The sequence below is a fragment of the Microchirus variegatus genome (genome assembly GCF_963457635.1).
Source record: "Microchirus variegatus genome assembly, chromosome: 5".
Lineage (NCBI taxonomy): Eukaryota > Metazoa > Chordata > Actinopteri > Pleuronectiformes > Soleidae > Microchirus > Microchirus variegatus.
This window is the reverse complement of record NC_139806.1, coordinates 4,085,607-4,098,395: the sequence shown is the minus strand read 5'-3', so window position 1 is coordinate 4,098,395 and position 12,789 is coordinate 4,085,607. Positions and strand designations below refer to the sequence as shown.

Genomic DNA, 12,789 nt, shown 5'->3' with positions numbered 1-12,789 from the left:
GATGCTGTTGGAGCTTCGGGAATGAACGGTGAGCGCAGATCAAAGGCGGCGGCGTTTGGCGCGCGTGCGCCGCTGCACGTAAAACGACGCTAAGTTTATCGCGGAGCAATATCAAGTAAATCGGTTGAGGTTGTCGGTAGTTTTGGTTCTGAATTCCCCCAAAAAAATATGTATGAACAATTAGGAATAAATCAAATTACCTGCAGTTTTGATCGTCAGTGATTGTATTGAACGACCATTTATGTTGACATTGAAGCATTTAGACTTACAAAATAGGAATAAGCTACATAGAAGAAGTCCTGGAAAGAACTCCACGAGATAGGAACAGTGGAGTGAGAGTGCAGACGTGGATCCAAGTGCAGAAGGTGGTAAGGAGGTAAGTGCTAGGACAGAAGATGCTCTTGGAAGAGCTTCTTTAAGACACACAGCCATGTTCTGGTAGCGCTCGGTAGGTCATTCCAGGACAGTAGGTGAGGTGTAATCCCTCCACTGGGCCCTGTGTTGGTCCTGAAGTCTCCTAAATAGAAGGACATGGCCGAAACACCTCCCTAACCCAGGTGACCAAACCCTAAGACTCAACATTCCAACCTTAATCTTCTAAACTACTCTACATTCTAATGGATCAAAAGTTAAAAGTTAGCAATTTGATATAGAACAATCAAAATGGGGATAAATACATTTTGCTCTTTTTGCGCCGTGTCAAACAATTGTTAACTGTATGACCCAACTGCTTGGAGTAACTATGTATATTTTTACATTCATTGCGATGGTTAAATGTCTTGTTGCGGGGAGATTGGGGGGCTGTCTCCGCTGCCCCGTACTGCCTGTTAATGGAAACCCAGCCTCGCAAGATCAAGGCCATAAGACTGAGGCAATGATAGCAATATTTTAATCATTTGTCATGGAGGAGGCGGCTCGGGCATCTGTATCGGATGCCCCCTGGACGCCTCCCTTGGGAAGTGTTCCGGACATGTCCCACCAGGAGGAGACCCAGAGGAAGACCTAGGACACGCTGGAGTGACTACGTCGCCCGGCTGGCCTGGGAACGCCTTGGGGTCCCCCCCGGAAGAGCTGGATGGATTTGTCATGGAGGAGCCGGAAAAAATGGAGCACTGGAATTTGTTGTTGGAGGAAACGACCACTTGACCGACAAATTGGAAGACACCGTTGCATGGGCAATAGATGGTTGTGATGGTGTCGGAAAAACATGTACTGTACTAGTTGTCTACTAGCTGTAGAGAAAAAGGTTCTGCTTTAAAAAACATTTTGAAACAGGACCACAGATGACGTATGTGACCTTCAATTCAATTCAAGTGTCATTTGATACGACTGTTTTCTACTCTGTTTCCCCCGCTCTCGCAGGTGCCGTTTGCTACCCAACATGCATCGTGGCCCTGGACATGGACCTGCGCGACCCGGTGGTTCTGCCCAACGGCACGACATCGGCCTCCGTGAAGCACTGGATGCTGCCCACCCAAGTCCAGGTGAGGACATCATCACGCCTCTATGGTTCTCTTTGGAATGTCCGACAAAATACAGACAGCAGCAGTAGAGTGAGAGAGAGAGAGGGGTTGCTATGGCGATCTTGCTGCAGAAGCGAATGCACCTGTTTCTGCGTGATGAAGCGCAGCGCGGTGAAATACGAGACAGCTCGATTGGTTTAAATAACCATAAAGGAGAAAGAGATTGCGTTTTTTTTTTTTGCGACTATTTAAAAATTCCTGGAAATCTTTTTTTTTTTAAAAACAAGCATCAGGTTGAATAATGCACTGCAACATCTGGTCGTCTGAGCAACAACACGGAGTAAACTTGGCGACCGTTTCTCACCGAAGCACAAAGTTCACTCGCAGGCAAAGGACGGAAAACAACTCTTGCAGCGGAAACACATAAACAAACACATTTCCTCACATTTAAAGGTGCATTATGTAATAAATCTAAAGCAACTGGCCATAAAATCCTCCTAATATGTCACAGAGACTCAGGAATAATGTTCATATAACAAACTGAACTCACCAACAACAACAGTACAGACAAAATATTCGCATTAAAACAAATATTTTGCAGACTGCAAATCATGTTTTTGTTTTGAAATCATGTTTTGGCGTCATGTGTCGCCACCTACCGCTGTCTACCAATCATTGCAGTCAGTAGAGTCTCAGCTGCCGAGCAACCACGGGTTGCCAGTTACGTCAGAAAACGAAACCTTAAAGACCTCTGTATTTTGAATTTGAGTGTAGTAACCGTTTTTGGCCACATTCTTACATATGGCGCCTTTAATATTTCTGTCTTTTATCGTCTCTATTTGTGATCATCAGTGGAACAACCGATACTTCGGTCTTCACGTCTGTGTCTCACACCTTTGGGTTTAAAACTAATAATGTCCGAGAGGACAAATGAGGCAGAGATAATGACGACCGGAGATGAACGATGACCTCCGTTTAAAAGTCAAAAGTCATTTTTGTCCAAGAGTCTGAACATAATGTGCTCATGAATCACTTTAGGTAGAGATTTTTCACGGTGATCCGTTAAAGATCAAGGACAATTTTCCGGCTTCTTCATGAAGCTCATTATCGAGGCACACTGCAGAAATGCAAGGAACAGCAATTTTAAAGTGAAATAATACGCATGTTTTCAAATGTGAGTGTTTAAGACATTCAGGGCCCCGTAAAGTTTATCGGAGAACTTGCGAATATCAACTTTTTATCCTCAAAATGTTATCCAAAATAAACCAGTTTATGACATGTACAAGAGACGGCAACCTCGGATTGTTGTGGTTATCGTAGCTACGCTACATGCTAGCCAATATTAGCTTAATAATATCCTTGGTTACCGTCGTCCTTAGTTTTGCCTCGTTTGACCAAAACAACAATGCACCTACACCTATGTACATGTTCCATTAAACACCTGGATTCATTTCACGTTATATTCATTGAAAAAAAAGTGCTTTTCCTTCAAAAAATAAGGACATTCCTAAGCGAGCCCAAACTTTTGAACGGTAGCGTACGTCACTACAGTTACACAAATATTAGATGGATTTAAAATAAGGATTACACGCGTCATACTTCATATCACATACTTGACCTACTCGCTGGCAGGACATCACCTTTCAGAGTCGACTGGGAAAATGTTGTAATTCCCCCCCCCCCGCCGCAGCAGCTAATATCACAAGAAAAATCCCACCTCGTGTGTCTATGACGGCGTTCGTTATCAATAAGTGTTTTTTTTTTGTTTTTTTTGCATTACTGGAAAGCAGAGGCAGATTCCAGTTGACGTCAAGAGATATCTCTCACCGACGGCGTGAGCTCAGTGGACAAACTCACGCGGTTGCCAGGTTTTCAGAGTTAAAGAGTGCTGTGCTTTAGAGGCTGGCTCACGTTTCCCAATATCATTATCTCAGGAATCGCTTCCTTGTAGCTGCCGCCCGCCTGACTTTTTGGGTGGTCAGTTAACGCCAGACAGACAGCTACGCCAACATCTGCCAAGGTCAAATAGTTGGACGGCCGTTGCTGTTATTTCTGCCACATTTGAAGCATTGTCTTATCTCGAATACTTGAGAATCAGGACTCACTGGCGAGGTCAGGCTTCTCAGGAAATCACACAGGGAGGATCCACTTTCTCCTGCCATATTTGTTAGTCAATCAATAATATTTCTTTTTTTTTTTGCCCATATGGGTCGTATAAAACGGTTATCTCTCTTTGAAGCCGCAGTACGTCACTTTGAAATGTCAACGTGGTGCGAGTCGTAGTTCAAGTCTATAATGCTGTCGTGTAATCTGCCAAGGAGCTGATGGCACAGTAATTGTGGAATCTCGTCGTTCTTGGAAAATGGAAAATCCAAAATTTTCTTGCTTGAAAAGTAAAGTTCACGTGAGTTCAGTGGAGTTCACGTGAGTCAGTTTGGTGCAAAACCTGTTCTGGATTCCAGCTGCTGGAGTTCAATCCGCATTTCAAAAAGCCACGGACATCAAACTATTTATCACGGAACTTAATCGCGTATGCAAAGAGCCCCCAACTTTAACTTTCTGGGGTAACTTTCAACTCCAAGAAAACCTGTGAATGCTTTACAAATCACAAGAAAAGTATGTCAAATAAACACGTACATGCCTCAGCGGTGGATTCTGTACCCGATATGAAATGATCACAACCCAAGAGGAACCTGTTGCCTGTGGATTCTCATTTTCTACCTCTGTGGATCTTTGATGATCCAGTCAATCAGCCTGTCCACGACACTTCAACGATCCACCATCTTTACTTTAGGTGAAAACAGCCAATGAAGAGACGAGTTGCCTGACATATATAACCTGGCATACGCTGTCCGCTGTGGATGTGAACAGCGCCACTTCCTGCCAAAATGGCATTCTGAGTGTTGCGAGGAGATTGTGTGACTTCAGCTCACATTGGAGCTACGTTGGATTGATATTGAAACAGTAGTTTTCCGTCCTTCTGTATCGACTCAGGCTGGCTTTACAGACAACGCGCCCGGGTGAAACCGACAAAATATGTTATCAGATGTGCCTTTCGTTTCGACGGCGACGGCGTTTTTGGGGGGCTTAAAAACGCAAAAAAAATGAACCCTCCTCCAGAGTGGAAATCTTAAAAAACACTCCACCGTCGCGTTCCCGTCTAAAGGGTTGAAAACGCAAAAGTGAGCTCTGAGCTGCTCACGCTGGCTATCCTCCTGTACGCGTTGACGTCAGATCCATGTGCAGTACAGACAAACAACAACAAACGTGGGATTATTATCCATCAGTCTGACATTCAAGTTGCCTTAGCTGCTCTGATACTGATCCAGGAGTCATTTCAGCAATTACGCCAAGTTAATGCTCCTGGTGTTGTTGTATGACAGTGCTTCACAGTGCCACCTAGCCACCTGGCATGCATACTACATCAAATTTCACCCACTTTTGTGTGCAGATTTCCACCCAAAGATGCTCGTCTAAACGCGAAATAACGCAACGTGGGAACGCGACGACCACTTTTGCGGTTTGTGTTCAGATCGTTGTCGTGTAAAGCTTAAGCCTTAAAGGACTGCTCCCCTCATACCAGTGGGTTTGCCTCATCTAGTCCCGACTCGAGATTAAACGATCACGGCACAAGTGGAACCTGTTTCCTGTGGATTGTCATCGCTCCGTCTTCTATCTATCTACCTCTGTGGATCTTTGGTGATCCAGTCAAAAGTTCTCCCATTAGCTTGTCCCCAACTCTTCAACGATCCACCGTCTTCACGTTTAGCGTTGCCTGACACATGTAACCTGGTATCCACTGTGCGCTGTGGATGTGAACAGCGCCGCTTCCTGCGAATCCTGCAAGTGTTGCTGGTTCGACTGCTCCTTTCATATCAGGAGGTTTGCCTCATCTCGTCCGACTTTATGTGCTTTTGTTTTTCAGAGCATCGTCTGTACGGGGATGATGAAGTGGTTCCCCGACCCTCGACACATCCACTGCATCCCGTCATGTGAGGTAGGAGCTCAAACAGCACATCCAGGGCCCCTGTATCAGATCACACTCCAGTGTTCTGTTCTCTTGCTGTTAATGTGGTCATTTATTTACCTTGAATATTCAACATTAAAACACTACAGCCTCTATTATCGACCAAACATCTCTGACCAAGCTCGAGACAGAGAGTGAGAGCGTGACGGAAATAGAGCCATGGGCTTAACAAGAAGAAATAGTTTTTTTTGTTTTTTTTCCCCCCACTTTGGTAAGTTATGTGTTGTTAATCTGTGTCTGTGCAGATCGGCTCACTCAGGACAGAGCGAAGTCTTCAGGGAAGCGCTGTTGGCCGAGCGCTGTTCGTGAGAAGCTAAAATCGTAATCGTGATATAAAAAAAAAAAATAATAATACGACTGAGCGTCCAAGGTTTATTTTTAGCAGTAGAATCTTACTCCTGAACCCTGTCTACCTTTTAAATCTTCATCTTCTTATGTGCTGTTGAGTTCATTTTCATGAAAGTTCACGACAAACAAAACTGTGATGAAATTTCACAAAATTCAATCCGATTTTTGTGTACTTTTTGCTATATATATATTTATATATATATATATATATATACTGTAAGACTCTCTATGTTGCACGTTCTTAGGGCCTATATTGTACGACGTCTAAACATAGTAATGGAAAATGTGTGAAAATGTGCATAAAACATTGGTTTATAGACCACTCCAAGCAAAAATCAATAAAAACGACATACATATTTGAAATCACGCTGTCCAAATACACCAAAAAATTCATAATAATAATAAAAAACACACTATACACTAAGACACGTGTCAGACTCAAGGCCCGGGGGCCAGATGTGGCCCACGAGCGATTAATTGGTCTTAAAAATCTGTGTTAAAATAGGTCTACGCTGCTTTAAGGCATGCATTGACCATAAACTACAAACCACATTTCCCACAATGCAAGGCGATTGCGTTACCCGCAAAGTGACGGCATTATAGAGTAGTTCGCGTTATTTTACATTATATTTGGTTACATTTAGTTACATTTATTCTCTATGACAGTTACATCTGGCCCTTTCAGGGTCACCGTTATGCTGAGCAAACCCAACGTATTATAATTATGTCTATAGCCGTGACCTATAACCTCTCCAGGTGGCTTGATATATTATGGATACACCAGTTTGGCCGCGTACATGGTACACAGTCGTCTTCGTGGCTGATAACACACTGCGTGCATCGTGCGTTTGCAACTGTAAACATTGGGTGAATCATCTGTTCTTACGTAACGCGTCTTAAATAGCGTGTTTTCAGAGGCCTGGAGGTCACGGAGGATCTCAGTCTGGCGGCCGTTCCCGTGACTATCAAAGCGTCTCTATTAACACTGAGATAAGGGGGAATACTTAATCCTTTAAACAATTACACAATTCCCGGGCACTAATCTATCACGTTTACAGACGCGGCCCAGACGCGAAGCGAAACACGCTGTATCCCCCGTTGTCATCACCACTCAAGATAACACCGTTGATGTGCAATGTGCTTCGAATTTCACGACGATAAATCTCGGGGCAGAAATTGATACTCTCACACTTCAGGCTTTTAAAAGAATCCTTTTCAAACGGCTCCAAAGAAGTTGGAGAAGTCGCCGCCAAATGTTATTATGCCTGCTGAGAATAATGGGGGATATCTGATAAAGGGGAAATAAATTAATCATTGGATTATGTCAGACGCAGATGAATGATTCAGGCTTACACCGGGGCTTTTAAATCATCTGAAAAACAAGTCTGCCCCGGTCGGCGGGAGCAGGACAAACCGTTGCTGTTTATTGAAAAATGTCACTTTTCTCGTCAATGAAACGCGCATTAGTGATGAAAATGTGTGTTTTTGTTGGAAACAATAGTGGAGCAGATACTTTTGTTTAAAAACATTTAAAAAGTTTAACCGTTGAGTTTAGTTTCATCGCTGTATGATTCTGAGGGGATGAGCGAATCCGTGTATAAACACATTGGTGAAGTATCACTCAGTTCAGAACAAACCACTTCACAACGGCAAATTTGTCCATAATATAACGTTCCTGGCTATTTCTGCTGCCATTTCTGTAACAGTAACCTTCAAGAGTTACGTGTTTGATAAAGGAATCACATGCACTAAAGAAGCAACGTTTTATTGTTATATGTTAAACTACTGTTAGCGTCACTTTGAGGAAGCTAATTCTCTTTAAGTTTAGCTACTGTTAGCATCACTCTAAAGAAGCAAACTCTATTTATAGGTCTATATTTAGCTACGTGAGCATCACTTTGAGGATTCAAACAGTCGCTAAGTGTTTCAAAATTAAAATTGTCTGTATTTATATAGCACTAGCCCCGCTAGCCATGTAGACTAGCGGGGCCCGGAATCGAACCCTCAACCTTCCAATTAAAAGACGATTTACCCTACTCCTTACCCTACTCCTGACCCACCGTCGCCCCAAATCAGGTTTCAAATCATGTAAAATTCAAAACATTCTGTGCTGAGACAATGAGACAACATTTTTCGCAGATTAACGACGTAGCGTACACAAACACGCCGCTGCTGCAGCGACAGTCCTGCTCTCCGTCTCCCTCTTCCTCCATTAGTGGTACTGCGGCCTCACAGGAGTCTGCTCTCTATCTTTTCTGCCTAATTTTTTACTCTTTACTTCACAGTTGTTATTTCTTTCACATGTTCTCAGCCACTATTTTCTAACATATATATGTATAATATGTGAAGATGAGAATATCTGTAGCACATGTTTTTAGCGTTGAGCGCATTAACGGCAGTTAACGGCATTAACGGAATCAACGCTAACGCATGTTAGCGCATGGCACGTTTACACGGTTACTGATTGGAAAAAGACCTGCGTGACGTCATGTCTGCGCGCCGCTGCAACGGAGTCCAGGCACCTTTTACCAGTTAGCTCCGTTAGCTGTGTTAGCTCCTTTAGCTGCGTTATCTCCTTTAGCGTCGTTAGCTCCTTTAGCGTTGTTAGCGCGCCTGCAGTCGAACCGGAGCGGTCTGTTTGTTAAACGAAGAAAGAGCAGCGCTACAAATTACCAGCATACCTGCGTAACTGCGTATGTGTACACGAGGAGTTAACCCTGTGTCTGGGGTCAATTTAGAGGATTGGTGTCCAACATACGGCCCGCGGGCCAGAACCGGCCCACAGGAGGGTCCGATCTGGCCCGCAGGATGAAATTTGTTAAGATTGAATACTATATTTTTCACTTCCAGTGACTGTGACTACTATGTTTGTGCCTTTATTGATCCACTGTGATCTGTCGGTTTAATTGTTAAAATTATGCATAATATTGTAGAAATTGCACTTATTTTTAAAAAAACTAAAAAAAATTGGACATCTTGTTGTTCATATGTTATTATGCTATTATTTCACTGGTCCGGCCCACTTATAGTGTTGCATGTGAACTGTAATCCAGTTGGAATCCACACGTATTCATAACTGCGGAGTTCTCTCGATCCAAAACTACTAAATTACAAGCCACATTCAAATAAACTACCTAGCAAGCAGCTCTGCCAGGTCAAAAGTTCCTTTTTATTAATATCTTAGTTTATGACGCCTTATTAAAACTAAGATCTGCTGATATTTTGACAGATTAATCCAAATTTACGGCCCAGTTATTAGCATTTCGCTCTGCGTCTCACGTTCTTCATTTCCAGCCGAATTTGCTCTGACTTGTCACGTAAATCGGTGCAGTTGTCTTTAATAATTAAACTACACCAGGAGGATCAGCGTCACCTCATTAAAGACACTCGTTGGACTCTTTGTGAGCAAACATCCACTTATACACATATTACAAAAGAGTTGATCCAGAGTTATGTGTTCAAAGTAAAACAAAACGTTTATCTGTTGCCACCATCGGGGGCCAAAATTTATAAAGAAGAAATTCATCGACTTTTGATCGTCACAATTTCCAAGTGTATTAAATTCCTCAGAGTTTGGTTTGGTTTTCCCACCACAGAAACCCTGAAGGCCGAGTCGTGCTTCGCTGTAGCTCAACACTTTGGAGTCCAGTCGGTTTGCCCTCTTCGTTGGATTCAGCGTTACCGCGGAAAACATTCCTGAGGTTATATGAGGAAGTGTCCGCGAGTATCTGCACATGCACGACCAAAAAAAAAAAGGAAACGTGAAAAAATGCGGGAGCGAGGAGAATTCTCCACCACTGGCACGGACGATTACGTATTTGTAGAGTTTGTTGAGAGTGAATGGAACACATACAGAAAATGTGTTGACCCGGCCCTTAAAGGTCAATCTCATCGCCACAATCTGAAAATATGAGGCCATAATAAATAAATATGGGACCATACCGTCCGTAGTATTTTCAATCATATAACGAAAGTTTACTTAATCTACGATTCAGCATCCGTCTAACGCAGAGCAACCCTTCAACAACGACAGTAAATCAACCGACATCATAAACCCAGATAGTTTTTATTTGGCGTTCGTCCGTTGGGTTCGGCAAAGGCTGGAACTGCCGATGGAACACATAAACTGTTGATGTCTCATGGTATTAAAATATTCTCCCCACCTGCCAGCACTACATTTTCCCCTTCCACCTTCCCGTGAACGTTGCTAGGCAAAGCAGTTGCTTATAACCCGCTCCTCCATGACAACACTGTAAATTATAGCGGACCACATGTGCTGCATGTGCGCTTTGCCAGATCTCGTCCAGATGCCATTGCTACCTTTCTCGTTCTCCTACTTTCTCCAGGCTCCGGCCTCACTTTGCACGTTCGCTTTAAAAAAAACAAACACTTTAAACACAAGTCGGACTCAACATCGCGAGTGACTCGGTTACAGAATAACTGCGAGGCTGGGACTGGACCGTGCGCTTCTCAACTGTTTTGAACGTTTCCACTTCCACACGGATCACCTGCTGTGTGGCGATCTCCTCTGACTTTTTTACAGCATAATTAAAGTGTTTTCTGGAGCAGTGAGTACAAAGAACGCCACGGCCGTTCCAGCAGGTCAATTAAACACATGCATCACTTCATACGAGGCATTTATTCTTTCACTGTTTACCACTGTGTCCTCCACGTTTCCTCCCAACACAGTCCGAAAACATGCAATAATATGGCGATTAGGTCAATTGGACGCTCTAAACCAGGGGTGTCAAACATACGGCCCGTGGGCCAGAACCGGCCCGCCAGAGGGTCTGCTCCGGCCCACAGGATTCATTTGTTGTTGAAAAACTATTCGAAACTACCTCTGTGATGTGTAAATGGTAAATTAAGGGTTTATATTATTGAAATTGCAGTTATTATTTCTAATTTTTTCTCATATTTTGACAAAAAAGATACTTCATTTAAAGGTGCCAAACAACAGTTACTACATTCAAATTCAAAATACCGAGGTCTTTTAGGTTTTCGTTTTCTGACGTAACTGGCAACCCGTGGTTGCTCGGCAGCTGAGACTCTACTGACGGCAATGATTGGTAGACGGCGGTAGGTGGCGCCACATGACGCCAAAAACACGATTTCAAAACATAAACATGATTTGCAGTCTGCAAAAGACTTTTTTTAATGCAAATATTTTGTCTGTACTGTTGTTGTTGGTGAGTTCAGTTTGTTATATGAACATTTATTACATAATTCAGAGTTCTTGTTATTATGGGTTATTATGCTATTATTTTACTGGTCCGGCCCACTTGAGTTCAAAGTGCGCTGCATGTGACCCCTGAACCAAAAAATGAGTTTGACACCTCTGCTCTAAACTGACCGTATAGGTGTGAGAGGTAATGGTTGTTTGACCCAAAGTGGTTGGACAAAGTGGTAGAAAATGGATGGATGGATGGATGGTCACACCCGGACAGGGTCACCGTCTAACTCATTGTCCATCAAATTCAAACTATTTTCAAATGAGTTCACACGATGCTAATTAAGTGCATGAGCTCCACACAAACAGGGTCAGAGTCTGACTGAGACCTAGTCGTTCAGCACTTAAGACCCAAGACTGGGGCCAGTTGCTGTGCTCGGCTCTATTTACTCACCGCTTATTCTGAAACACCTGCTGCAGACAAATCCAACAAAACAGTCACACAAACACACACACAAAGACACACACACACACGTCAGTAATGCCTGAGGGAGTTTCCTGGAGAGAACTTCCTTCAATCTGGCACAAATAGGCACAAAAGAGCTCAACAGAGCAGAAGTGGAGGTCACTCTGACCCCACAAACATGCATCTGGGCCAGAGTTCATGAACTAATTATAAATAAACATATATCTTTAAATGATGTGAGACTGGATGGATGGACGGACAGGGAAGAACTACAACTCGCCTCGTTGCCAGAGGCTTTCATCCACTTAACTGCTTTGCCTTGGGCTAAATTCCTCTCTGCCTATCCAACCATTCCATTTTAAGCACAAGCACCAGGTCAGATCTGTTGGTAACGACAGACTCTGAGAGTCAGATTGATGTTGCCCTAACCACGTCTTTCAAAATTTCCAGCTGAATTTCACTGCTTTCGCTGGCTAATCTAATCCGTTAGCGTGAGATTATATCTCATCATTGTGCTCTCAATCTTATCCCACATCTTCCATTAGAAGCTTCCTGTCGGAGTTGCCTGGAAAAGCTCCAGAGGGACGTCCAGATGTGCCCATTGGGAACATTTTTACAGCTTGACTCTTGACTTTTTATTCTGAAAAGAGCTGCCGCTCCACGTCCAAGATGTGTGGGGGTTACGACCTCACAGTCAGCGACTTATTCTTCCTTTGCGAAGCGTTGATTTGCTGATGCTAGCTGTCGTTTTGAGCTCAAGTCGTTGCATTTCAGCAGCCTCTGGATTTGTTGCATTTACATTGCTGTCAAAAAGACCGGGGCGGATTAGGTCACTCCCATCCACTCCAATCCACCAGGTGGTGATAATCCAGAGGAGAACACAAAGCTGTTTGACCATTCAATTCAAAATAGATCAGAGTCATTATGTCATGACTATCTTGAGCCTCTGACACACTTTGATTTATAAAAAGTGGACCTCGTCTTAAAGTTTGCCAGATGTGGCCAACCAGGAAGTAAAAATACACTGACTTGCCACCAGGAGGCATATTTTCTGACAAGTTAATGGTCCCAATGGCTGCTTTCAGCTCTTCTCCAATAGAAGATACTATCAATTGTGTTAAATTATGTTCCAATTTAGAGGAAAATAGACAATAAAACTTGACACATGCTACACCGGTGTGGCTCACGGCTGGTATTGACCAATAAGTACCTGTTTGCAGGTTACACCTGTGTGTGTTTCCAACCTCAAAATGGTGTTGATTCAACATGGGAGTTCAGATCGTCACTTGGCTGAGAACACTTTGTGTTTTCCATT

General features: G+C 43.3%; 1 protein-coding gene across 1 annotated transcript in view; it reads left to right on the top strand.

Annotated features, from left to right (window-relative positions):
* Positions 1–12,789, top strand: part of pappa2 (pappalysin 2) — a gene marked incomplete at both ends in the record, with an annotated part of 80,827 nt that overhangs the window by 58,811 nt on the left and 9,227 nt on the right. The window contains 2 exons of the mRNA XM_083888887.1: positions 1,363–1,484; positions 5,389–5,460. Coding sequence (XP_083745013.1) covers positions 1,363–1,484; positions 5,389–5,460 — 194 coding nt within the window. The remainder of the gene's footprint in view (positions 1–1,362; positions 1,485–5,388; positions 5,461–12,789) is intronic.